The 26,441-nt window shown below is 36.1% G+C and overlaps 1 protein-coding gene across 6 annotated transcripts in view; it reads right to left on the bottom strand.

Annotated features, from left to right (window-relative positions):
• Positions 1–26,441, bottom strand: part of LRCH2 (leucine rich repeats and calponin homology domain containing 2) — a 113,675-nt gene that overhangs the window by 27,805 nt on the left and 59,429 nt on the right. For 4 of the 6 annotated variants that reach the window (XR_012472622.1, XR_012472623.1, XM_074207582.1 and 1 more), the window contains exons 6-14: positions 25,319–25,452; positions 24,780–24,867; positions 22,316–22,427; positions 22,008–22,105; positions 21,830–21,888; positions 15,823–15,930; positions 7,992–8,060; positions 1,697–1,745; positions 1,502–1,618 (exon numbers count right to left, since the gene is read on the bottom strand). Coding sequence is in view for 4 of the 6 variants with exons in the window: in XM_074207582.1 (XP_074063683.1) it covers positions 1,502–1,618; positions 1,697–1,745; positions 7,992–8,060; positions 15,823–15,930; positions 21,830–21,888; positions 22,008–22,105; positions 22,316–22,427; positions 24,780–24,867; positions 25,319–25,452 (834 nt within the window). In the remaining 2 variants the exon portion in view is untranslated. The remainder of the gene's footprint in view (positions 1–1,501; positions 1,619–1,696; positions 1,746–7,991; positions 8,061–15,822; positions 15,931–21,829; positions 21,889–22,007; positions 22,106–22,315; positions 22,428–24,779; positions 24,868–25,318; positions 25,453–26,441) is intronic. The other 2 variants (XM_074207584.1, XM_074207586.1) reach the window with 1 other exon arrangement.

Raw genomic sequence — 26,441 nt, 5'->3', positions numbered from 1 at the left:
GGTCCTCCTAACTCCAGGGCTGGTGCCCTATCCACTATGCCACCTAGCTGCCACATGCTGTAGTTATCTTAAAACTCAACATGTCCAAAGTAGAATTGATCTTCCCCCATAAGCCTCCCCTCTTCCTACCTTCCCTGTCAGAAGGACTGCCATCCTTCCATCACTGAGGCTCACAACCCAGTAACCTTCTCAACTTTGAGCTCTCTCATCCCTTGTGATCAATTTGATGCTAAGTTCTCCTCATTCTACTTTTTTTCACATCTCACACATGTCACCTACTTTGCCATTAACTCTGGTACAAGCCCTCGTCATCTCACACCTAGACTACTGCAATATCCTGCATTGTCTCTCCTCCCTCTAGCGCATTCACTCAGCTGTCAAATTCATCTTCCTTAAATGTACATCCTTACATGTCACCTCCTATCCCCATTCAATAAACTCCAATGAATCCCATCACCTCCAGGATCAAATATAAAGACTTCTGGTTTTTAAAGCCCTTTATAAACTGACCCCTTCCTGACCCCCAAGAACACTTCTTCAGTGATAGTGGCCTCCTGGATGTTTCTCTCACAAGATACTTTCCTCTCAGATTTCCCTCAGTTAATCTTGTCTGTATCTTGTCTGTACCTTTGTGCTTGCATGTTATCTCTCATAAGACTAAAAGATCCCAAGGGATCCTTTGTAACCAGAGAGTTTAGTACAGTGCCTGCATAAAAGAAAGGCTTGGTGGCTACTTCCAGTGATTTCCGAACACATTCAGGATCAAATCGCAATTCTTCGATGTTGCTTCTAAAGCCCTTTGAAAGCTAGCACAGAACTCTTTTCCTTGGCTCACTATAATATCTATGCCACTGCGACTTTTCTTCCTCTTGTCCTGAAGGCCAAGGCTGTATTTCTGCAGGTACTGGAGGCAACCATCACTGAGTGAAGTTCTCAAGAACTTTGAAGCCAAGTGTGTATTTTCAGTGTGAAGTCCTTTGATCATCCCACAAGTTCTTTTTGCTCTTCCTTAGTTCAGTTCCCATTTGGTCCTTATAAAGCAAAACAAAGGTACCTCGCCCTGCTCTTCAAGTCAGCAGATGACCATGTCTGACCAACTTTCTTTTTTTTGCTGTCTATACTACATACAGACTGTCCTATAAGTCTTAGGGCATTCTGAAGTTTTAACACCTTTAAAAGGCCCTGAGACTTTTAGAACACTCTGGATCATGGTAGGAAATTCTATTTGGAGCTCATGTGGCTGATAATAGAATGCTACTGATGATACCCCAGTTTATAAAGATTCATTACCTGACCTGTACCCAGAGTTTAGCAACTATGGCTCTCTTACCATGACAAGATTGATTTTCAAAATTACTTTTATTTTATTAACATGACTGGATCATACATCAATACTACATATTATTTAAGTTTGTCAGTGTGTCCTACTGTGAATTACAGTTCCATAAAAATGAAAAGATGAACAATAATAGTTACATAGCACATAAAAAAAACTAGCTACCTTGAAATATTCTTTTCTAATTTGTTTGCTTCGCCTCCTTTCTTCATTCTGCCAAATTATAGGTTGAGTTTCTGGCCACTGATGTTCATCAACTGGGTTCTTTTGATTTCCTAAAGGCTGTAAGAAAATCATGCTTTTAACTATGCAAATTAGTACACAGTGAGGAACAACACAACAATTTAGTTTCATCTTTACCTGCCACATGAAGGGTGACAATGCAGAACTTACTTCATCTGCCAGGACACTAAAAAAATGAAAAACATCTTAATTAAAATGCTTAGAAGTATCTTTAAGTACATTTGGTTTAAAAAAAAAAACACGTTTCATTATAAAGTCACCTTTTTTATTATAGCAATTTTCTTTTGCTAAATTAATTCTTAGATCAATTTCCTAGGATTCAATTCTATTATTTAACAAGGTAAAATTTGTTTTGTCCTAAAACCACAAGTATTCAAAAAAATGATGTCTACAAAACCACCCCATTGTGGATGATCATTTAAAAAGTAAGAGCTCCCTGCAGTGAGAAACAGTGAGGCCAAGCAGAGAAAGAGGCAGGAAGGAAGAACTGGATTCAAGTTCTGTCACCAACTAACCTATCTAACTTGCCTGATGCCAGTCAAATGGCTCAGTCTCTAATTGCCTCGGGCAGCTCTTGGAGAGGATAAGTCACACAGGACTTGGTGACCTACAATAATAAGAGGGATGATGAAATCACAGACCCATTTTAAGCAGGGTCCTCATAAAAAGAGTTATGCTAAGCAATACTAGGGGCACTTAGGAGATGGAGTCAGAAGTTCAAATCCTTCTCCAACACAAAAGAACATTCTAATATGGAAAAGACTCACAATGAAAGATAAGAGTTAATTTCAGCTCAATTTATATGATGCCAAAATAATGAAAAAGTCAGCCTATCATTGAACTGCTCTGCATACTGAGCAATTCAACTGAATGATGATGGCTTTTTTGTTGCATTTCTGAAGGGTTTTGGCTTTACTCAAGGCTGCATTTCATAATCTTTACATTTTGACACAATATGTTGGTTAAAGGAAAATCTCCGTGGGAAAAACCTTTTGTATAGAGGGGGGAGGTTTATGAGGTTTGGGGGAGAACAAGGGGTTACAGGAAATGGAGGGCATCATGTGCATTCCAGCGGAGGGTTTGGAGGAAAGGAGAGATTTTGAAAGAATATGGAAAAGAGCAAAGGGAAGGGAAGAAAAATGTGGCTGCTACTTCTCAAACAGCATTGTGAAAGAAAGTGGAGAAAGGATGTAATAGACCACACTAAGTCTAAATGCTGCTAAAATAAAAGCCTCTGCACTAGGATAATACACTATGACTAAATAGGATTTATCCCAGTAATTCAGGGTTAGTTCGATATTAGGAAAACTGTCAGGATAATTAATTATATCAATAACAAACCTATCAGAAGTCATATGATTTTATCAATAGATGCTGAAAAAGCTTTTGACAAAATACAGCACCCATTCCTACTGAAAACACTAGAGAGTGTAGGAATAAATGGACTGTTCCTTAAAATAACAAGCGGTATCTATTTGAAATCGTCAATAAGCATTATATGTAATGGGGATAGGCTAAGAGGTATTCCCAATAAGATCAGGGGTGAAACAAGGATGTCCATTATCATCACTACTATTCAATATCATATTAGAAATGTTAGCTTCAGCAATTAGAGAAGAAAAAGAAATTAAAGGAATTAGAATTGGGAAGGAAGAGACAAAACTCTCACTCTTTGCAGACAACATGATGGTATATCTAAAGAATCCCCAAAAATCATCTAAAACACTACTAGAAATAATTTGCAACTTTATCAAAGTTGCAGGATATAAAATAAACCCTCATAAAACCTCAACATTTCTATATATGACTAGCAAGATGCAGTAGAAAGATCTAGAAAGAAAAATCCCATTCAAAGTAACCTCAGACAATATAAAATACCTGGGAATCTACCTGTCAAGGCAGACTCAGAAATTTTTGAAAACAATTACAAAACACTTCTCAAACAAATTAAATCAGACTTAAATACCTGGGCAAACATCAACTGCTCATGGATAGGCCAAGCTAACATATAAAAATGACAATTCTACCAAAACTAAGTTACCTGTTTAGTGCCCTGTCAATCAAAATTCCAAAAAAATTACTTTAATGAGTTAGAAAAAGTTGTAATTAATATGAAGAAATAAAAAGTCAAGAATTTCCAGGGATTCAATGAATAAAAGTGCAAAAGAAGGTGGTTTAGCCTTACCAGATCTAAAATTATATTATACAGCATCAGTCATCAAAACTGTCTGGTATTAGCTAAGAAATAGAGTGGTGGACCAGTGGAATAGACTAGGTGCAATAGCAGGAAATGATTATAGTAATCTGCTGTTTGATAAACCCAAAGAGTCCAGCTACTGAGATAAAAAAAACTTTCTCTTCAATAAAAACTGTTGGGAAAATTGGAAGTTAGTACAGAAGAAACTTGGATTAGACCAACACCTCACACCCTATACCAAGATAAGATCCAAATGGATGCAGGATTTAGACATAAAAATAATATTATAAGCAAACTAGAAGATCAAGGACTAGTTTACCTGTCAGATCTATGGAAAGGGAAGCAGCTTATGATGAAGGAAGTGATGGAGAACATCATTAAAAACAAACTAGATAATTTTGATTACATTAAATTAAAAAGCTTTTGCACAGAAGCCACTATAACCAAGATCAAAAGAAATGTAGTAAATTGGAAAACAATTTTTCTAACTAGTATTTGACAAAGGACTCATTTCTAGAATATACAGAGAACTGAGTCAAATTTTCAATAAAAAAAAACATTCCCAAATTGACAAATGGTGAAAGGATATGCAAAGGCAATTTACAGATGAGGAAATTAAAGTGATCCATAGTCATAAGAAAAAATGCTCCAAATCATTACTTATTAGAGAAATGCAAATTAAAGCATCTCTGAGGCACCAACTCACAGCTTGCATACTGACCAATATGACCAGAAAGGACAATGATCAATGCTGGAAGGGATGTGGGAAATCTGGGACACTATTACATTGTTGGTGGAACTGTGAACTCATCCAACCTTTCTGGAGAGGAATTTGAAATTATGCCCAAAGGGCAGCAAAAATGTGCATACCCTTACCCTTTGATCCAGCAATGCCACTACTTGGTCAATAGCCTGAAGAAATGCTGAAAAGGGGTAAAAATATAACTTGTACAAAAATATCCATAGCAGCCCTGTTTGTGGTGGCAAAGAATTGGAAATCAAGTAAATATCCTTCAATTGGGGAATGGCTTAGCAAACTGTGGTCTATGTATGTCATGGAACACTACTGTCCTATTAGAAACCAGGAAGGATGGGAATTGAGAAGCCTGGAGGGATTTGCATGAATTGATGCTAAGCAAAATGAGCAGAACCAGAAAAACCTTGTACACTCTAACAGCAACATGGGGGTGATGATCAACCCTGATGTACTTGCTCATTCCATTAGTACAACAATTAGGGACAATTTGGGACTGTCTGCAATGGAGAATACCACCTGTATCCAGAGAAAGAATGGTGGAGTTTGAACAAAGACCAAAGATTATTACCTTCAATTTAGGAAAAAAAAACCGTTATCTTCTTATATAATTTTGCTATCTCTTATACTTTCTTTTTTCTTCCTTAAGGATATAATTTCTCTCTCATCACATTCAATTTGGATTAATGTATACCATGGAAACAATGGCTGCCTTCTGTAGCAGATGGAGGGAGTGAAGCAGGATTAGAAGAAAAATTGTAAATGCAAAATAAATAAAAGCTTTCTTAAAAAAATAAAATAAAATAAAAGCTTCTGCCCAGCAGCCTAGGCTTAATGCTGGGAAATTAGGCCCTAAAGTGAAAATTTAGGAAAAGGGGGATCCTTCCCCTTCTTTTAAGAAAGGAAATGAAAATAGCTTCAACCTCATTCCAAGATGTTGTTTTAAATGAAGTTTTATAGATCTCTGATATAGCTATATAATCTTGGGCAAGTCACTTTACTCCTGCTTGCCTTATCTTCATCATCTGTAAAATGAGGATATAATTAGCACCTACCTCCATGAGTATCAAATGAGATGATATTTGTGCAGTGCTGATTTAACACAGTCTGGCACATAGTAGATGTTATATAAATGCTAGCTATTATGATTATGATTACTTAAAATGGGAGGTTATTTCACAAAGAAATTCAAGTTTTATGAAAATGTTTTGAAGCATACAACTTGTCTGCATTAAGAACCTACCTCTTTGCTCTATGAATACCAAATTCACAGCTAGGCATGCCCAGCAACTATGATGGTGACCACTCTCAGGTACCAAAGGAGAAGCAATGGAGATTAACTGTTTAAAGGGGTAAAAGTTTTAGTACAGACTTCTCCCTTAGTAAAACAGCTTCCCCAAATAATTCAGTTACCCTCTGATCTCATTTGATAAAGTTAAGCAAGGAGCATCAAACCCAAAAACAGAGCCAGAAAGGCCAAACTTTCACAGAGACCAAAACTACATTAAAACAAATGGGGGGTGGTGGCTAGGTGGCGTAGTGGATAAAGCACCAGCCTTGGAGTCAGGAGTACCTGGGTTCAAATTCGGTCTCAGACACTTAATAATGACCTAGCTTTGTGGCCTTGGGCAAGCCACTTAACCCCATTTGCCTTGCAAAAACCTAAAAAACAAAAAACAAAACAAAACAAATGGTGGTACCTGTGATCTTGGCTAGAAATTACTTATAAGCATTCTGAAAATTTAGGTATAAGTATAATAAAATTAATTTTGCTACCAAATAAATTGTAATAACTATCCTCCCCATCTACAATAGGGGTTCTTAATCTAGGGTCCAGGAACTTTGTAAAATATTTTAATAACTAAATTTTGGTATAATACATTGCCTTCTATGTATTTTAGGCTTCAGACTACCAAAAGGATCCAGGACACAAAAAGATATTCTAGATATAAATGATCAAAAAAATAAATAATAAAAAAAGATTCATTTATCCTCGTTGCTGAACATAATCTTTAAAATACTCAAGTCTTGTTTTCTTTACTTCATTTCACCAATGTGCAGTAAAGAATTCTTCCTTCAATATCATGGGATTTTAAACTGGAAATGCTCTTTCTTCAAAGTTAGCAATGATATCATAGAAAGAGCATGGCCTCTGGAGACAAAAGATTATTATCTGGCTGATATTAGAGTTGAACTAGGTGGCTGCTAAAGTACCTTCCAGCTGTGCAACAGCAAGCCTATGAAATCCTAGCCCTCTCTTTTCCAGAGGAGAGAACTGAGAATGATGAGGTCAAGTGACTTTTCTGGTGTATATACAGTTTGTACTGCTCTAATTATGTAGTCATGATATATAAGTTGAAAATCATCATGTGAATGAATAAAAACAGGCAAATTTAAATGAATTTCATTGTCAGCCTAAAACAACTCTTGGATGCTTGCTTTTTAGCAAGAGCAATGGGGGGACTCATCTGAGTCTTTTCTAAGTAACTCTGTACTACTAGGCAGATTCTGCACTCTAAAAGCCCTCAACACTTTCACCTATCTCCACTGCTTCTTATCTCTCTCCTCTCAGCAGTTATGACTCTGCTTATTCCTACCATTCAGAACAAAAAGGTACATGCCCTGAGGACCAATCCTAGAGCAAAGCTTCAATGGCTGTGCAGATTCTAAAGAAATGTCTGTGGCCTTCGAGTGTTCATCTGCATTGTGTCCATACCCATTGAGACCATGTATACAGACAAATGGAATGAGCAAAAATAATTTAAAAGGACAAGCCACTAGGAGGCTCTAGAGTGCACTGAGCACTGGACTAATAATCAAGAAGACACTAATTAAATGTGTGGCCCTGGGCAAGTCATTTAGCTTCTCTTGGTCTCAATTTTCTCATATGTAAAACAGGAATAATAGCAATATCAATCTCAAGGGGAGTTTGAGAGGAACATGAAGGATCAAACATATAAAATGCTTTGTGAATCTGCAAGCAATATCGAAATACTAGCCATTCTTACTACCCAACTCTATATGCAGCTAAAGTGTGAAGAAAGTACATGGCTCATGACAAGGAAAGGCTGACACCATCTAGTTCAACTTGCTATTTATTGAGTCAAATAGTAGATATGAACTCGGTAGGAGAATAAATGAGATCTCCTTGCTTTTGCTTTGATCAATCACAAAGGATTTGTATCAAGTTCATACCATACCTGTTTTTAATTCTTAATCTGTGAGACCAGGCTGGGAACCATTTAGAAACAAACTTCTCTGTGGGAAACCAAGCCACATTAGAGCAAACCAAGAGTTCACAATTTCCAGGATCAGAAATTGTCCTGGAGTGGCTCCCTCTACCTGTGCCTTGGGAGTTGCTGTGACCAAAAAGCCCAGGTCCCCCCAGCAACCACAGGCAACAGGTGACTAGAAAATACCAGACTGACCAAAAACAAACAAGCACTAACACAGGTGTATACCTTTTCTCAAATTCCACAGTTTGCTTAGGTCTGTTTCTTGGATTTGCTGAAGATGAATGATTAAGAAGCCTAGAAACAAATCAAGAAATCAACAGTGATTTAGAATAAAGAGAATAAATTCAACAATAACATCTTTAAGATACAGAGAAATCAAAAAGAAAAGTACGGGGAAACAAGTTTGGAAACAAGTTTCATTGGGAAAGAGCAGGGTCAAGGGACAGTGGCACTGAGCCACCTGCCATGCCTTTCTCCCTGTAACAAGCCTTCTCTTTTGAAAGCTGGGTCAGCTCCTCCATGTATACCTGCCAATTCCAGCTGAGAAAGCCAATTTTCCAAGACAGAAGAAAGAGAGGAAAACATGTTTTAGGGGCTAGTATGATTGGTTTAGAATGTATTTTAATATCAAAGAAATTATAGTATATGCATTTGACAAATGACAGTACAGAATCAAAAATGCTAACAGAGAACTAATAAGTCCTACCATTTCTAAGCAGCTTTAAACCCACTCAAGCTTAATCCCCAACGCAGATATAGATATATAGATATGGATATAGTTATATATTTCAAATTATCAAGATAATAAAATGACAGGGAAGAGTCCAAAGAAGAAAATGATGATCCCATCATTTTGACTATCTTTTTGACAAGAACTTTTGGCTTACTAGCAGTTTCTAACTGGAGTTTTATTTGTTGCATCCTTTACCTTTACCTGCAGCAATTTTACCTTAAATTACAATTCCTTGTTCCAGTACCAATATGATTTTTAAGCAGCAAGGCCTTTGGAGTGATACAGAAATTTGATGGTTTTATCTCCAAACATTCAGAAAATAAAATTCAAGAGACAATAACATAACTACTGGCAATTTTTAGACAGTCTTTAGGTGTGAAATGACCTAAAAAGGGGAGGGTGTGAGTGCAAAGCTACAAAAGGCCTTAAATGTAAACACAGTTGGGGGAGGAATGTCAGGGAAATCATTTTTGAGGTAGATCACTTCAAAGTGCAATCGTCTCACAAACATTCCTGAGTTTTTATTGGTTGACATCAGAGTGATTTCATAGATGTCAAAACAACTGTGGGTAAATTTTATTTATTTTTTTTGTAGATTTTTCAAGGCAATGGGGTTAAGTGGCTTGCCCAAGGCCACACGGCTAGGTAATTATTAAGTGTCTGAGGTCGGATTTGAACCCAGGTACTCCTGACTCCAAGGCCAGTGCTCTATCCACTGTGCCACCTAGCCTCCCCTTGGGTAAACTTTATTTAAACATTAATTTTAAAGACCTGTGAAATTCGTCAATGAGAATTTCTCAAAATTTTCTTTACTTATATAATGAACTAAAGTGATAGATAGTCCAATAATTAGACTATATGTTGAACATCCCTATGACATAAATTCACAGAGAAAAGTCCTCTCGGTCAGTTTAGAAAGATAGAATGTAGCACTATCAATGATCACTTAGACACCCTGTTTTACAGTTCAAGAAACTGAGGCCCAAAATGAAAAAGTGACTTGCCCAAGGTCTTATAGCTAGTAAGTGGTGGAATCAGCCCAAGATTAACAATACAATCTCTCCTAAATCTTAGTTCAGAGCACTTTCATCATGAAAATGGGAAATAGCTTCCTCCTTTCTCGCCCCTCCCCCACATGAAGAAAAATGGGTTCATTTTCCTTCTTTGGCCCTTTTGTAACTTAGGAAGAAAGGATCAGGGAGTGAGAATATAATCAAGTGTAAATGAGTTATATCGTTCTATTATTGAGACACAATACAAAGAGATTCACAGTCCTGTTACCCACTGCCACCTACTCAGCTGAGATCCAGACACAAATATGAGATAATTATGGTTGAATAGAAAAGGCAAACATCTAACCATACAGGCATATCCAAATAGATCAGCTACATTTCAGAGATAAAGACAAATATAGATGATATGTGTGTTCTATATTAGGTCTTTTAGCTAGACTTCTATTCTCTTCTAGAAATTTGGAATTTAGAGTTGACAGTTCATGGTGTTATATACAATTAGGCTATACAACATTAGGTGATATAAATACAGTAGTATAAATATAGCAGTCTCGAAATTTCTCAGGAAACTATAACCAGTCCTGATCGACACTGCAAGTTCCTTGAAAATGTCATCTCTAGAAACTTGTGGCATCTTACACTGATAAATCGCTAGAAGCTTATGTCGATCACTGAAAGAAGTCAGTAATCCAGATATAATTAATAGTAGTGTTCCAAGCAAAAGCCTAATTCCAAACGTTTTTGAAAATTAGTTCAATGAAAATGGTCCTTTAACACTTCAAAAACTTGAGATACCTTGATGCACGTCCTGCTGCTCTGGTCCTCTGGAAGAGTTTTTCACTGAATGATGTTCTATAACTTAAAGGTCTCCGTCTGTATTCACATTTCCCGTACATCAACCAAACCCAAAGATGGAAGAAGTAAGGAGATGTTGATGGGAGAGTACAGGGAAGTCATTAGTACAGCAAGGAAAGAAGAATGGAGAGATTTCAAGAGTAGAAAGAACTGAGTGATTAGTTATAACAAGTCAGAAGTTAATTTGATGACCCTCAAATTGGAATTTTTACAAGAGCTTCTCAAAGTCACATAAAATAGCTATGCACATATCCACTCTGACTCAAAACCAAAATCAATATTGCTTAGTCAATTCATATACTAAGTATAGTTTAATCACAGTGATTGATCTCCAGAATTCTGAATTTCAGTTACAGATCTTTTATTCTTATTTTATACAAGACTTAGTACTATCCCTTATCTAAACCAAGTCAAAAGGTTCATGTTGTCTGAAAGCTAATAAAGAGAAGGTAAAAGGAAAGAGACAAATAAAAGAATTACTATGCTATCGAGTAAACTGGCATGACTGAAAATGCCCCAGAACAATGATATGCTGTTGCACAGACCCAAATGTATGAGACTCATTCCTTTAAAACAGGCAAATGAAAGTCAACAAGTCCACATGCTAGGAGCAGCAAATGAATTAAGATGACAGGTGGCATGCTTTAAAAATATCACAAGACAAGCAGTAGTTGTCACTCTCCATATATTCTGACTCGAAGGTAGTATGTCATTTTTTTGATAATGGGAAGTGTGAACAAGGCTGGGTAACTTGATAGATTAGTTAAAATGTCTGCAACAGAATGATTTCTTTAAACAGTTGAAAATTTTCTTATAAAGGCTGAACTTAATCACTCAAATTATTCTCAAGGGAAAAAAAATCGATGTTTTTTTTAAATGACCATTTTAAATATGTGCAGGGAAGGACATTTCCAGTGGCCTTTGATATGATCAAATGCAGTAGTAATAAGAATTTAGAATATGCAGAAAATTTTTATGAAAAGTGATTAAGATAAATGGAATAAAAATTGTGTTTTTAGAAGAAAATTATGCCTAAGTATAAATTCAATCCATGAAGAAAATTCAGAAAATATTTTAGGCATCTTGAGTTTGTGATGGGCTGATTGGAAGGGAGTTTTTAAGTCTTCAGATTTTGATTACTTAAAATCTTTTCCTACTCTTTAATAGTCAGTTATAAAATAAATGGGTTTATCTAATGGAAAATGTAGATTGTCTGCCAGCATCTCCATGTCATCCAAGACTCTTTGGGATGTCTTCAGGAAACAATGATTTGGTATAGGCTCAGAGAACAAAAGAAAAATAATTTTAAATTAATTTGTTATTGTTCGGTCATATCCAACCTTTCATGACCCCATTTTGGTTTTCTTGGCAAAGATGTTCAAGTGGTGTACAATTTCCTTCTCCAGTTTATTTTACAGAAAAGGAAACTGAGGCAAACAGTGTTAATTGACTTGCCCAGAATCACACAAATAGGAAATGTCTGAAATTTAATCTGAACTCATAAAGATGAGTCTTCCTGGCTCTGGGCCCAGCACTCTATCCACTGTGCCATCTAGCTGTCCAATTTTATTTTTTTTATTTTTATTTTTTTATTTATTTAAGGCAATGGGGTTAAGAGTGAAGTTCCCAAGGTCACATAGCTATTAAGTGTCTGAGGCCAGATCCAAATCCAAGTCCTCCTGACTCTATTCAGTGCTCTATCCACTGCACCACCCAGATGCCCCTAGCTGCCCAATTTTAAAATAAACTGAACAAAAAATAATTATCTGATATCTTCCTCATTTAATGTGATAAATTTCATATATAAATATATATATATATGTGTGTGTGTGTGTGTATAATATATATATATATGTATATATATATATATACATATATATATATATATGGATAACATTCAAAGTAAGCTACAGTAAAAGCAAAGATATCTGATGCACTGTGGTAGACAAGGATAACCTCTAGTGGGAAGAATGATTTCTAATCAAATGTGAAGATGGTAAAAACCAATAGGACAAATACAATGAGATCTAGAAGGAAAACCATTTAAACTTTTATCGTTTGTTTGCAGCTTAGAAAATCATTAAGATCATTTCTGTTGTAAAATAACTATGGACCCAAGGAGGGGAAAACTCGAAGGGCAAAAAGAAATTCTAGAAGGTGAAGACAAGAAAAGACAGAGAGGCCACCAATGTTTCTGTGAAACAATCTGCTTTTAATAACCACACTCAATTTAAGTTTCTACAATCACATCCAAGTGACAGAAAGAAGCCAAAAACATGAGTACCTAGCAAAAACTTAAGCCAAGCTGATTATTCAAAGCAGAAGAAAGAAAATATCTAGTCAACAAAGCACAGGGTTCCAAATCTGATCACCTGAACTCCTCCTCAATGCTGGTCACCAACAAAAATGTTTAGACAATTTAACTCTTGGGGGGTGGAGAAGGGGGGGAAACAGGGCTTGTGATTTCATTAATATAAACTCTTCCCCAACCATCATGGATGGGTGACAGTTCTGCAATTATTTTCATACAGAGCTGCCTGTTCAGTGACTTACCAGGACACAAGACCAGTCTGAGTCAGAGGCAGGACTTCAAAAAACAAGGTCATCCTAACAGAAAGACCTCTTGCCACTCTTCCATGCTGCCTCTATTAATGCCTATTTAACCTTCTAAATACAGACTAAATGGTGAAAAGGTAGTCAGGTTTCTCAATTATCTCATTAGATTTGCCAATGCCTTTAAATATTTTGAATTTTCTTAAAGAATAGCATAATTAGCTTTCAACATTTAGGAAAAGAGATCTGAGAAGATCTTATAACTGAGTTTTTTTTAGACCTGATGAAGAAATTTAATAATAGTACCAAAGAAAAAAAGAAAATAACCCTTCTGGTCATCCTGCAAATTTTTTACAATCGTAGTTTCTCAAAGAAAGGTTAATTTCAAATACAGAGGTCTATAAACTTTGACTTATTTTCCAATCAAATGAGCATAGGCTGATGTATAATATAAGAGGCTAAATGCTGGTTTTGTATTAATTCCAGAAAAAATAACTATAAAATTGACATGCAATTCCTGTAATACCTAGAACAAAAAAAATCAGATCATGTGGGGAGGAAGAGATAAATTATCAACTAACAGTTATAGTGCTCAAAAAAGCCTCACTGTGGACATTTCTATTGTAAAACTGAAATATTGAATGGAGATGCCCAAATCATCTCTCAGCACACTGAGCTTCTCAGTGATGCTTGAGAGATTCCCTCTCAAATGCACTCTGATAATTTAGATGTGTCCCTTGGCATCTCCTTAGCAGGGCCTCCTTAGCCAGCTACAGTTCTTACCTACCCTGAGTCTATTGGTGCTTTAAAAAAAACAAGCAAACAAAACTATCTTGCCACTTGCTAGGTAATAAAAAAGGAACCAAACTATTTTATGCCCAGAGAGTAAAGTAGTCATATTAGGCAAGACTGGGCTGACCTCCATCTTCATCTCTGAAATGAAGAAAAAACCTAACAGGTGTCCAGTGCAGAGAAGAGTAATCACAGGATTCCAGATGGAGAAATAAAGGCATCCTAGACAATGGAGGCATGAATGATACACAAAGGACATGAATCAATAGGAAGGAAGGCACATCAAACATTGAGAAAGGGCATGAGCCAGTTATTCTGCCACTAGTCTAAGTTTAGGATTCTACTAAATTTCTTAATATTTTACTCCAGAAATTTTGATAAAAGAAAACTCCAGAATATCTTGCATATTGGCACACCATCCACTGACTATTCAAAACAATTTTTTTAAAATCAGCCTATCTATAATCAAAGGATCACAATGCCCCCTGCAAAGTGCACAAATAATCACAATAGCATAAATACTGGCATACTTCAGTTACACCACTCCAAAAAGCTGAGGACTGGACTTGTGATTTCTGTGGAATAGGGAACTCTCAGGTGAGTAAACTCCCCTCCAGATTAACAATGTGAAAAAGATTCCTAATGGAGAAGTTAAGTGACTTACTCAGGGGAAGAATTGTCAGCTGGTAATTGTCTAAGGTCAAACCTAAAGTCAGGCCTTCCTGGTTTGGATGCTTAAATCACTATCCATTAGGCCTCTCTTTTGTTAATATAAACAATAACAAAGATTTCACTTTGAGAATTACTATGTTGTACTCCTATTAGGATACAAGTGCCCAATGATCCTGTTTGGCCCATCTCTGTACCAATCCAAATCTGAAGATTCCAGTGATTTCCTGACACTGCTTTTCCTCACTATGATGGCCAGCTACAACATGGAATTTCTTTAAATAAAGAGATACTACAACTAGCCTAACCTCAGCAAGGATAGGGGTTTTGCTCTTTTTTCTCCAGTAAGTAGGAAGGATTTAAACTGATTCCTACTTCCATATCCTTAGGGCTCCTATGATCCAAAGCTACCAATGATTGGAAGTAAACAGAGCAATAGGAATGAGACTTATCCACTGGAACTCATTAATTAGCACAATGTCTTAGCCAACAGGTGACCCAATGAGTTCTAACATTCATTTTAGGATCTTCTAAAGGCATACTGAATTATTCAAATATTTTAAGCATACAAACAATTATTAAATGACTTCTATCTAATATTCAAACATATATGAACAAGATGTTTATGTGTCTCTGTGTGTCCATAGATGTGTGTACCATATATATGCGTGTGTAAATGCTGACACACATTCACAGAGGGTGTTCCATGTCATCGCGCAGATTTAAGTTTAATAGCTTAAGAGGAATAAATGCCACAACGTTACAAAAAAAAATATTTGTAAAGTTAGTTATTTAAATGTTTGAAATCCTGCCCAGTTTCTTATTAGAAGCCAATCTCGAGCAATCCATTGCTCTAATTGATTTTTCAACTTTGAATTTCCTCTAGCGATCCACAGATCTGAGAAACTGTCATGCAGAAACAAAGATACAAGGTATAATGACAGGTGATTCCTCATTAAAATTAAAATCTTATCATTCAAAATTCACAGAGCTAGGGAAGTGAAATGACATTGAAATACTCAACTTTCAACTGATGTTTTAAGTAAATTTGGAGTACTTCTGCTTCTGAAATAAAGCATAAAACTGTACGAATGTACAAATAGACACACATATATTAACATACACACACAAAATGTATGTGCAGATTTATAATTGATCACCAAGTCACTAAATGAATTGGAAATGGACTAAAGACTATTTTTTAAATTCCTGCCTATGAAGTTTTCCTCCAAGATACATACCCATTTCTAAGCTGGAATCACATACAGACATAAGCACCCATTTGCCTAAATATTTCCCATTATATTATTAGTTGTTAGTCCCTTGGAAATTCCCCACAGGCATTCCACCATTGGCTGGAAATCTAATATACTTTAACTTTCAATAATCTATTTAATGACCCTGTACCTTCCTATTTAAATCTCATGGCTGCAATGGATACCTGTTCTTCTGCTCCTGCTGCAACAACTGAGCAGCTATTTTCCTTAAATCCGTAACTTCCTTCAAATCATCATCTTCTTCCTCTGCAAGGAATTGTTCTTTCTGCATCCTGAAAGGGGAGACAAATGGAGTTATTCCCAAAGGAGAGAGAGTTTAAAACAGGCTATTCATTCCGCCAGGTCTCAGAAATAAAGACCATTTTGCTAAATTCGGTGACTCTCACAGAGCTTAAAGTTTAGGAACCCTTAATCTGAATGTGCCCTGCTGGCTATCTCTAGACGGCTGTAGCTGTCAACTTACAGTCTGCTGTGGTGTTGCTTCCACCAAGGTGTAACAAATGAATGGCCATTGGAATTAGGCAGTCGTTGGTCACACTCATTTCCAAAGGCCTCACTCTAACTTTGGGTAAGAAGCACCAGGAATTTCCATATAGCTCAAGCACTATAAAAAAAATCCTACTGAACAGAAGAAAAACTTCATTCATCAATTGCTTATTTCTGTTAGCCAAGAAAAGAGGGGACCAAACTAAAAATGGAAGGTTTCAAAACCAAAAGAAATGGCAAAAACAAACCAAATAAGATTAGCAAAACTTTCCAGAAAGGCAGAAGAAAATAACAAGGTCATTTATATTCTTCATAAAGGACAAATACCCAGGTCAAAAAGGATGACTCCTCCTTCCATCTCCAGCTATGAATGACCACAGGAAAGCTCATTCAAAAAGGAATTAGCCACACCTCAAATCCTTGCTTTCACTGCCTTCCCCCTACCTTGCAAGCCACTAAGGGTTCCCTCTGGATTTCAGGCTGAGCTATTTACTCCAACCAACACACTTTTGTGCTATACAGACACATGACAGAAAGAAAAGAGAAGGCAAAGAATATTAACACCGTAAGAAGGGCTGGAAAGAGGTCCTACAGGAAGTGGCATCTGAGTTGAAACCTGAAGGAAGCTAAGGACTATCTGAATTCTGGGCAAGTGGAACAGCCATGGAAACAGAAGAAGAGTGCTAAATGTAGAGAACAGCGAACAGGTCCATTTGGATGGAATATAAAATACAGAGTACAGAAAGAGGGACAAGGTAAAATTAGCCTATAAAGGTGGGAGAAGGTCTGCCAGATAAATATCAAGCTAAAGAGTAAATCTGCATTTCTTAAGTCAGTCCTACACATGGTCAGGATCATTATTTTTGGAAGCCATGTGCCGCTAGATAGGTTGTAGAAGGGTGTGACTGGAGACAGGGATGGTGATTAGGAGGATATTGCAATAATCCAGACAAAGGGGTATTAAAGCCTGAACTCAAGAGTGATTGACAGAAGAAACAAAGGCCAAAGATACTGAGAAGATAAAATCAGCTTTGGCGTATGGGAAGTGCCAAGGAGAGTAAAACATCAAGTATGACTCCAAGACTTAGTACCAGGAAGGATGATAATGTCTTCAGCAGAAAAGGAGAAGTGTGGGAAGAGAGAGAAATAGGCTTTGTTTTTCAGAAATAATAATTTTTTCTCAAAGGTCTTTTCTCCACAAATTTTCTTGAGTATTAGAAATCAGTTAAAGCAACATTCAAAACCATTGGTCATGACTACACCATGAAAGGGCACAAGGAAATTCAACTACAGAGTCAATGTGGCAGAGTGGCAGAACCAATCAGAAAGACCTGGATTCAAGGACTACCTATGCCTCAGATTGGTTGTAAGATCCTAGGCAAGCCCAGGCAATTGTTTCACACTCAAAACTTGAGGGTAGCTGCTAATCCTGAACAGTTGAGAAAGGTTCCTACACTTCAAAGAAATGGTAGATCCAAACCAAAATTAACAACCACTTAGGATGATAAGTGAACAGACATTGAAAAAAAAAAGCTTTCTTCTCTGAGGTACCACCTCACACCTCTCAGACTGGCCAATATGACCAGAAAGGATAATGATCATTGTTGGAAGGGTTGTGGGAAATCTGGGACACAATTACATTATTGGTGGAGCTGTGAACTCATCCAACCTTTCTGGAGAGCAATTTGGAACTACGCCCAAAGGACAACAAAAAATGTGCATACCCTTTGATCCAGCAATGCCACTACTAGGTCTCTACCCTGGAGAAATGATGAAAAAGGGTAAAAACATCTCTTGTATAAAAATATTCATAGTCTGTGGTGGCAAATAATTAGAAATTAAGTGAATATCCTTCAATTGAGGAATGGCTTAGCAAACTGTGGTCGATGTATGTCATGGAACACTATTGTTCTATTAGAAACTAGGAGGGACAGGAATTGAGGGAAGCCTGGAGGGATTTGCATGAACTGATGCTGAATGAGATGAGCAGAGCCAGAAAAGCACTGTACAACCCAACAGCAACATGGGGGTGATGATCATCCTTGATGGACTTGCTCATTCCATCAGTGCAACAATCGGACAATTTGGAGCTCTCTGCAATGGAGAGTATCATCTGTATCCAGAGAAATAACTAGGGAGTTTGCACAAAGACCAAGGACTATTAACCTTAATTTAGAAAAAAACGCAATATCTTATTGTCTGATCTTGTTATCTCTTATACTTTGTATTTCTTCCTTAAGGATATGATTTCTCTCTCATCACACTCAATTTGGATCAATGTATACCATGGAAACAATGTAAAGACTGGCAAATTGCCTTCTGTGGAAGGTGGCGGGAGGGAAGTAAGATTAGGGGAAAAATTGTAAAACTCAAAATAAATAAAATCTTTTAAGTACAAAAAAAAAAAGCTTTACAGTCAAAGAACAGGATCATAAATTAAAGCTAGAAGGGCCATAGAGGGTCCTCTAGCCCAACTTTCTCAATGTATAGATGACAGCTGATAAAGAAAACATTTAATTCATTTAAAATGGCCAAAAGGGGCAGCTAGGTGGCACAGTGGATAGAGGAGCACTTGAGTTCAAATCCCGCCTCAGACACTTAATAATTACCTAGCTGTATAGCCTTGGGCAAGCCACTTAACCCTACTGCCTTGCAAAAACAAAAAAAAAACAAAAACAAAAAAAACCTAAAATAAAATAAAATGGCCAAAAGTTACTAAAGTAACTTAAAATCAGTGTGGATTTAGCAGAAAGAGTCCCATACTAAGACAGGAGACCTTTATTCTACCAAGTCTCACTTTTAACATCATCACTTCCACTCCTGGTACTTCAATTTCCTTATTGGTAAAAGGAAGGGTTTAGACCATGACACAGTCTTTAACATCTCCAAATCTAACCAGCTCATTTGAACAGCTCTTGAGAGCCATTTAATCTCTCTTTTGTCTCACTTTCTTCATTTACAAAATAAGGACATGACAACCAGCTCCACCCCAGGACTACTGTGAAGGCCAAAGACAGTAACATAGTAGAAGCATTATGACAAGTCAACTATTAATCAATATCTCATCAAACACTAATTAAATGTTTATTTTCTACCAAGCAACATGCCGTGCCCTAGGAATAGAAAGGAAAGGTAAAAATAGTCTTTATCCTCAAGCAGCTCATAATCTGGGGGAGAAGAGAAACACAACACACTCAAAAATAGGAATATACATGATACAGATGAAGCAGACAAAGGGGAAGCCAGCAGCATCTGTCTTCCTCTTAAAATAATTAATAAAATAACCATTTTATGAAGGTGTCATAAATAATAAAATATTTTATGATGGATATTTTGATACTATATAATTAATAATTGCTAATAAGTAAAATGGATATATAATAAATTGTTTATAATTAATAAAATTATGAATAAATATTAAAATATTTGGTAGTGATTGGTTCTAATTACTGTTATAATTACAACAATGTTATTACTAATAATGACTAATCACTATAATTGAGGATAATTGATAAATGCCATTATAATTAGTAACTGCTATTAATGATTAAAATCATAAATATGAGAAACTAGAGAATGAATACTATTTGATATTATTAAGAATAACAGGTTAGCATTTCTATAGTACTTTCAAGTTTCTAAAGGAAAAGGTCTCCTTGCAGAAGGTTGCATTTGTGTGAGTCTAGAAGAAAGTCAGAGATTGTAAAAGGCATAGGGAACAAGGAAAAGGAGGCCAGACCCAAGAACAGGAAGCCTGTGTGAAAGGCACATCAGGAGATAGGAGTGTCAGAGGAGAGAACAAGTAAGTGAATGTCCAAAAAGAACAGAAAGCCAGGTTTATAGTCAGTTATGAAGAATCTGAAATGACACACAGCAGAGTTGCCATTTGGGTCCAAAGGTAAAAAAGAAAGCTGAAGGGTTTCCTGAGTTTAGAGACAGTATCATCCAATCCCCAGCCAGGTGATGAATAGGAAGCTCTTGTAGAGCTCAGTCAAAAGATAATGAGGGTCTGAATGAGGGGTCCATGGCTGTAGGAGTGGAGACAGAAACAAGGCAGGATAGAAATTTACCAAATATGTGGGAAGAATTGAGTGAGGAGGTGAGGATGACATCACTTGCAAACCTGGAAGACTAGCATGATGGTGCTCCCCATAACAGAAATAGGGAAGTTCAGAATAAAGTAGGTTTGGGAAGAAAAGGGAATGTGCCTTGTTTTGGATATGCTAGATTTGAAATATATAATAAGAACAGCATTTATACAGTGTTTAAGGTTTACAAAATGCTTTATAAATATTATGTCATTTTATCCTCACAATAACACTGAGAGGTAAGTCTTATTACCATCCTCATTTATCATCCAGATAAGGAAACTGAGACAGGCCAAAGCTAAGTGACTTTCTCAGGATCGGATGCTAGTGTCTAAGATAGAATTTGAAATCAAGAGCTGTCTCAGGATACTTTCAAGATATCCAAATAGTTGTTAATGAAGTGAGACTGGGTGATCAGGAGATTAGGGATGAATATAAAGATCTGGGAATAATTTGCATAGAGATCATTGAACACCTCAAAGTTGATGAGGCAGAAAAGAGAGAACAAAAGAGAAAGGGGGGAGAGAGAGAGGAAGAGAGGAGAGGAGAGAATCCAGGATAGAACTTTCGGGGACACATTGAATGAGTGAGATAACAGAGAAGAAAATCTAGCACAGGAGGCAGAGAAGGAGCAGTTCAACAGGTAGAAGAGTCAGGAGAAAGCAGTCACAAAAAGGATCCAGAAGGAGAAGGTGATCAATGACATTAAATACTGCCAAGAGATCCAAAGCAGGGGAATGAGAACATTGGTCATTAATAAACCATTGGTATCTTGAAAGAGAGCATGGTGAGGGCAATGGTTTGGAAAGATGATAAGAGGAAGGGAAATAGAGACACCATGTATATGGGGCTTCTATTATTACCCTTACAAAGTAAGTCTTGGTGAGTAGAGTTGAGAGAAATGAAGTGACCTGCCCAAGGTCAAAGACACTATGTGTCAGAGCTGAGATGCAAACCTATCTGGCAAAACTCTGAGCCTATCACCACCTTGCCACTATAAAAAGATGACATATGATTATGTTTCAAAAATAAATACTCATGCTGCATATATTGTATGATAGTTATATAAGGCATTCTCTAACCTCCACTGACATTCCTAATCATCTCTTGGTACTGTGTACAGATCTTGATCAACTACCAGCTCATCCAATAGAATGTAAGCTCTGTGAAGGCTTGATTTTATTGGTATTCCCATTACTTAACACATGGTAGGCAGAATAAATGCTCTGCTGACCATCTAGTTATCTATCTTCCTATGAGGTTTTTTGGCAAGGCAATGGGATTAAGTGACTTGCAAGGTCACACAGCTAGGTAATTATTAAGTGTCTCAGGCTGGATTTGAATTCAGGTTCTCCTGACTCCAGGACCAGTGCTCTATCCACTGCACCACCTAGCCACCCCTTCCTAAGAGTTTTTAATATGACTGTGTCACACAAGTGTGAAGTAATCAAAACTCAACAAGTTTGATCTAAATAAAACAAATGAATGAAGTACAGAGCAAATAATGACACCTAAAGTCTTTCAAATAGTCAATTAGAATCTCTAATAAATATTTAACATATAACTTTCTTGGATTATATAAGTATCAGCTACTTACCTTTTCTCATCTGTCCATGCTTCATTTTTCTGAGATTTTTCAGAATATTTTTCTCTTCCCTTAAATAAAAAAATATATTTTTTAATACTTGTTGTCAGACAAAACTGAAAAGTTCAGTTCACTTTTGTGAGATGAAAGGAAATACTCATTTACAGCAGGGCAAAAAAGATTTGTCTACCTTCAGAAAAGAGACAAATGATCCAATATGCACGTCTCCTTGATCAGGAACTGCTACATCCTCTGGGTTGGGGTCAATATAATCATACACCTCCTGGTCTGGAACAGGTTCACATTTTTAGAAAAGAAGAATACTACACCACACTGGCACCATTCTGCTTTACGTGCTAGGAGATGCAGTTAACTCAATATACTATCATGCTATGACATAAAGGCATTACATTTAAACCTGGTTTTTAATCCCAGATCCATTCTAAGAAGGACTAGGTACCCAAAACAAAAATAGAAAATATCACATCAATCAACTACCTTTATGAGAGTCAAGTTTGCTTCCCATCAAGTGATTGTCATTTCTTAAAGTCTGATCTCTGGTTGATTCAGACACTTGAGAATGAAGGCTAATTGTGTCATCGTCTGATGGCTATAAGGAATAAATGGATAGCACATTGTGAACAGTGTAAGAATTGAGTTGCAAACTTTAGTTAAGTTGCACCACTATTGACAAATTTTAGACTATTTTTGCATCTAATTTCCAACACAAAGTACAATTGTTATAAGTGAATTGATCTACTTTTGAAATTGTAAATGTATCTATTCTCTTGAAATTCTATACTAAATTAGCATTGATATCTTTTTAAAACATAAAATGATTCATGATTAGGCAGAGCCGATATAATAAAAATGACAATTTAAACTAAACTGATCTATTCAATACCATCCCAATTAAATTAAATTACCCATTTCCATACCCCAAAAATGATTTTATTGAGCAAGAAAAAATAACAAAATTTATTTGGAAGAACAAAATGTCAAGAATATTAAAGGAACTAATGAAAAAAAGGAAAGGAAGGAGGTTTAGCAGTATCAGATCATAAACTATGCTACAAATCGGTAAATCCCAAAACAATCTATTTTTGGCTAAGAAATAGTAGTAGAGCAGTAGAACAAAAAAAACCATACAATACACAGTAGCAAATGATTATAGTAACTTCATGTTTGACAAATGTAAAAATGTATGCTTTAGGAATATATTGGGTAAAAATTTTAGGAATGTTAGAAAGTAGTCTGGCAGAAATTGGGCATAGATCAATATCCTACACCATTTATCAAAAGAAGGTCAAATGGATACATGACTTAGATATAAAGGAGATATCCTAAGAAAATTAGAAGAACATGGAGCATATTATACCTATCAGACTTATGAAAAGGAGCACAATTTATAAAGAAATAAGAGTTAGAAAACACTCTGGATAGTTAAATGGATAATTTAGATTTCATTAAATAAATTTTTTTGTACAAATGAAACCAATTTAGCAGATTAGTGGGAAAACAGAAAATTGGGAAATTTTTATAGAGTTTCTCAGATAAAGGGCTCATATTTCAAATATATAAATAAGTCTGTCAAATTTATAAGAATGCAAGTCATTTCCCAACTGATAATCAAAGAATAGGAAATTTTAATACATCAAAACTATATAGTCATATAAAAACAGTAATGATTAGAAAAATAAAATCAAAACAACTTTGAGATATAATCTCACACCTATCAGAACTGGCTAAAATGATATAAGGGGAAAATGACAAATGTCAGAAGGGAAGTGAAAAAAATTGGGACACTAATTCATTGTTGGTGGAACTGTGAACTGATTCTACCATTTTGGAGAACAAACTGGAATTACGCCCAAAGACTTATAAAACTGTGTTTAGGTGGCAGCTAGGTGGTGCAGTGGATGGAACACCAGCCTTGGAGTTAGGAGGACCTGAGTTCAAATCCAGTCTCATACACTTAATAATTGGCTAGGCATGTGACCTTGGGCAAGTCGTTTAACCCCACTGCCTTAAATTAAAAAAAAAAAAAAACAGTGTATACTCTTTGACTCCACAATACTACTGCTACTATTCACTCTGTTTCCCAAGGTGGTTGGGAGATTTCTCTTTGTGGTGGCAAAGAATTAGAAATTGAGAGGATGCTTGTCAATTGGGGAATGGCTGGACAAATTGTGGAATATGAGTGTGATGGAATACTACTGTGTTATAAGAAATGACAAGCAGGTTGATTTTAGAAGAAACAGAAATATAAAAATACAAAATGATGAAAAGTAAAATGAGCAGAATCAAGAAAATGTCGTACAAAGTAACAATATTTCTTTAAGAACAACTTTGAACAACTAAGTTATTTTGAATATTATAAATACTCAAATCAATCACAAAGGACCTAATAAAGAAAGATGCTTTCCACCTCCAGAGAAAGAACTGATAGACAGAAATATGTATAGTATGAATTTACAGGTGTGTGTATATATAATATATATTTATATTATATATATACATATATATACATATATATACATATATATATATATATATATATATACATAAATGTTTTGTCCAATGGTAGCCTTCTTTAAGGTGGGGTAGAGAGGGAGGGAGGAAAAAAAATTAAAAGTACCCAGCAGAGAACAAAAGAAAACCTAGAAGGAAACACAGAAAAGCAAGGTAGTTTTTAAAACACTGTCTTTTATAACAAGGTTTTTCAAAAAAGTAAACAGTGCGAGAGTTTTATATTGAATCCTCTTTTTCTGTTGCACTATGTACATGGAAATGTTCTCTTTTTTGTCTTTTTTTGCACTTAAATTCAATATGAATAAACATTTTATCAAAATAAAGTGAAAGAAAAATCCAAGCACACACATGCTTCTTGTCATCTACATATTTCAAACACTAAGGACTATTTTCGAATAAACATTTTCTCAGAAGATAAACTAAGGCTTACTTCAGTTGTAGATAATCTCTTCTCTCCATTATCGCTTCCGATACCAGAATCAGGACCATGGTTTTTATTTGGATAGAAATCTTCCATACTATAAAAACATGACTATTTAGTTGTTTTAAGAGGCGTAGAAACTGTCTTCCTCAATGCATAATTATATCACCTACATTGAAAACAGAACAGAACTTTCCCCAAAGTCCCCTGGCTACACTCCTTCTCACCAGCCCTCAGCATATATTAGGCACTCCATAAGAGCATGTTGGACTGCACTGGCCTTCTTCTAACAGCCCAGTTTCACAAAGTACAAAGTAAAACAGAATGGGCTTTGGATATTTAAAAAAAAAAAAACACTCCTATAAGGTTTTGTAACAGGAAAGAAACTGTTTTTATCTTGTTCTCACTATTCCTTCAACTGGCTAAGTAGCTATACTGGAAGCATCAGGACTTTGGGGAATTTGGAGAATAAGATTTTTAAATTAGGAAAACTATATTACATATTTAGGGGCTAATTATCACACAGTCCAACCAGGTTAAATACTTACCTGTCTGTGAGAGGCTGAGATGGAATTCTTTTACCTAATGTAGGAAGATCTAAGGAGTCTGGTTTCTTCTCTATTCTGCAACATGCTCGAATATTTAAGAATTTAAATATGTGAACTTTACCCTTTAAACATATCTGTCAGGGAAAACAGGAGAAAATGAATTTAACTACAGAGTTCCAAGGAGAACTATTATTTTCCAGAGTTTTTATACATCTTTTATTTTCCTCTTAAAATCAAGCAGGCATATCAGTGTGCCAATAGATTTTTTGTATACTTCAATATTTTGTACTTTATTATCATAAATGAAATTTTGATACCATTAATATAAACACTGTTAAGTCTTATTGATACCTCCTGTTCTTGGATAAAAGAAAACAAAAGCCTAAACACTGTCCCATCTGTATCACAGTTTCCTTCTTAATAGAACAGAACTACAATAATTTAAAACCATGGAAATGTTTGGGGATTCAAAAATACTACCTATGCTACTAAAATAAAGGAAAAATGGTTTTTAGAAATTCTTACAAACTGAACAAGAATGTTGAAAGATTGTGAAATAAAACTCGTTGGGGTGGCTAGTTGGCACAGTGGATAGAGCACTGGCCCTGGAGTCAGGAGTCCCTGAGTTCAAATCCAGCCTCAGACACCCAATAATTAACCTAGCTGTGTGGCCTTGGGCAAGCCACTTAACCCCACTGCCTTGCAAAAAACCTAAGAATAAAAGAAAAAGAAATAAAACTCAAGTCTCTGACATCCACTGTGAGTTTTATACCTTAGATCTCATGATCACTAAAATCTGCCCCACCTCAAGGAACCTGAACTTTGAAATTTCATTTTATAACTATAACGTCTCCCCTCCTACATTCTTTCTTCACCTGCCCTTTACCCCTGTCATTACACCTGGTATCCCTACCCCTTCTTCCTGTGATGTTGACCTTATGACTAATGATCTCCTCTACCTCTGTGTCCTTTGACCCCTTGGTCACTGTTCCAATCCTGGATGACCCTAATTCTATATTCCTGCTTCCAAAGGATGGAGGAAGTCATAAAACTGCAAGGTTCATTGTAAAGTTATGGCATCTAAATCAAATGAACTCTCATAATCATTTTCACCTTAGTGACT

This window comes from Macrotis lagotis, chromosome X, assembly GCF_037893015.1.
Source record: "Macrotis lagotis isolate mMagLag1 chromosome X, bilby.v1.9.chrom.fasta, whole genome shotgun sequence".
Lineage (NCBI taxonomy): Eukaryota > Metazoa > Chordata > Mammalia > Peramelemorphia > Peramelidae > Macrotis > Macrotis lagotis.
This window is presented reverse-complemented; position numbering and strand designations above follow the sequence as displayed.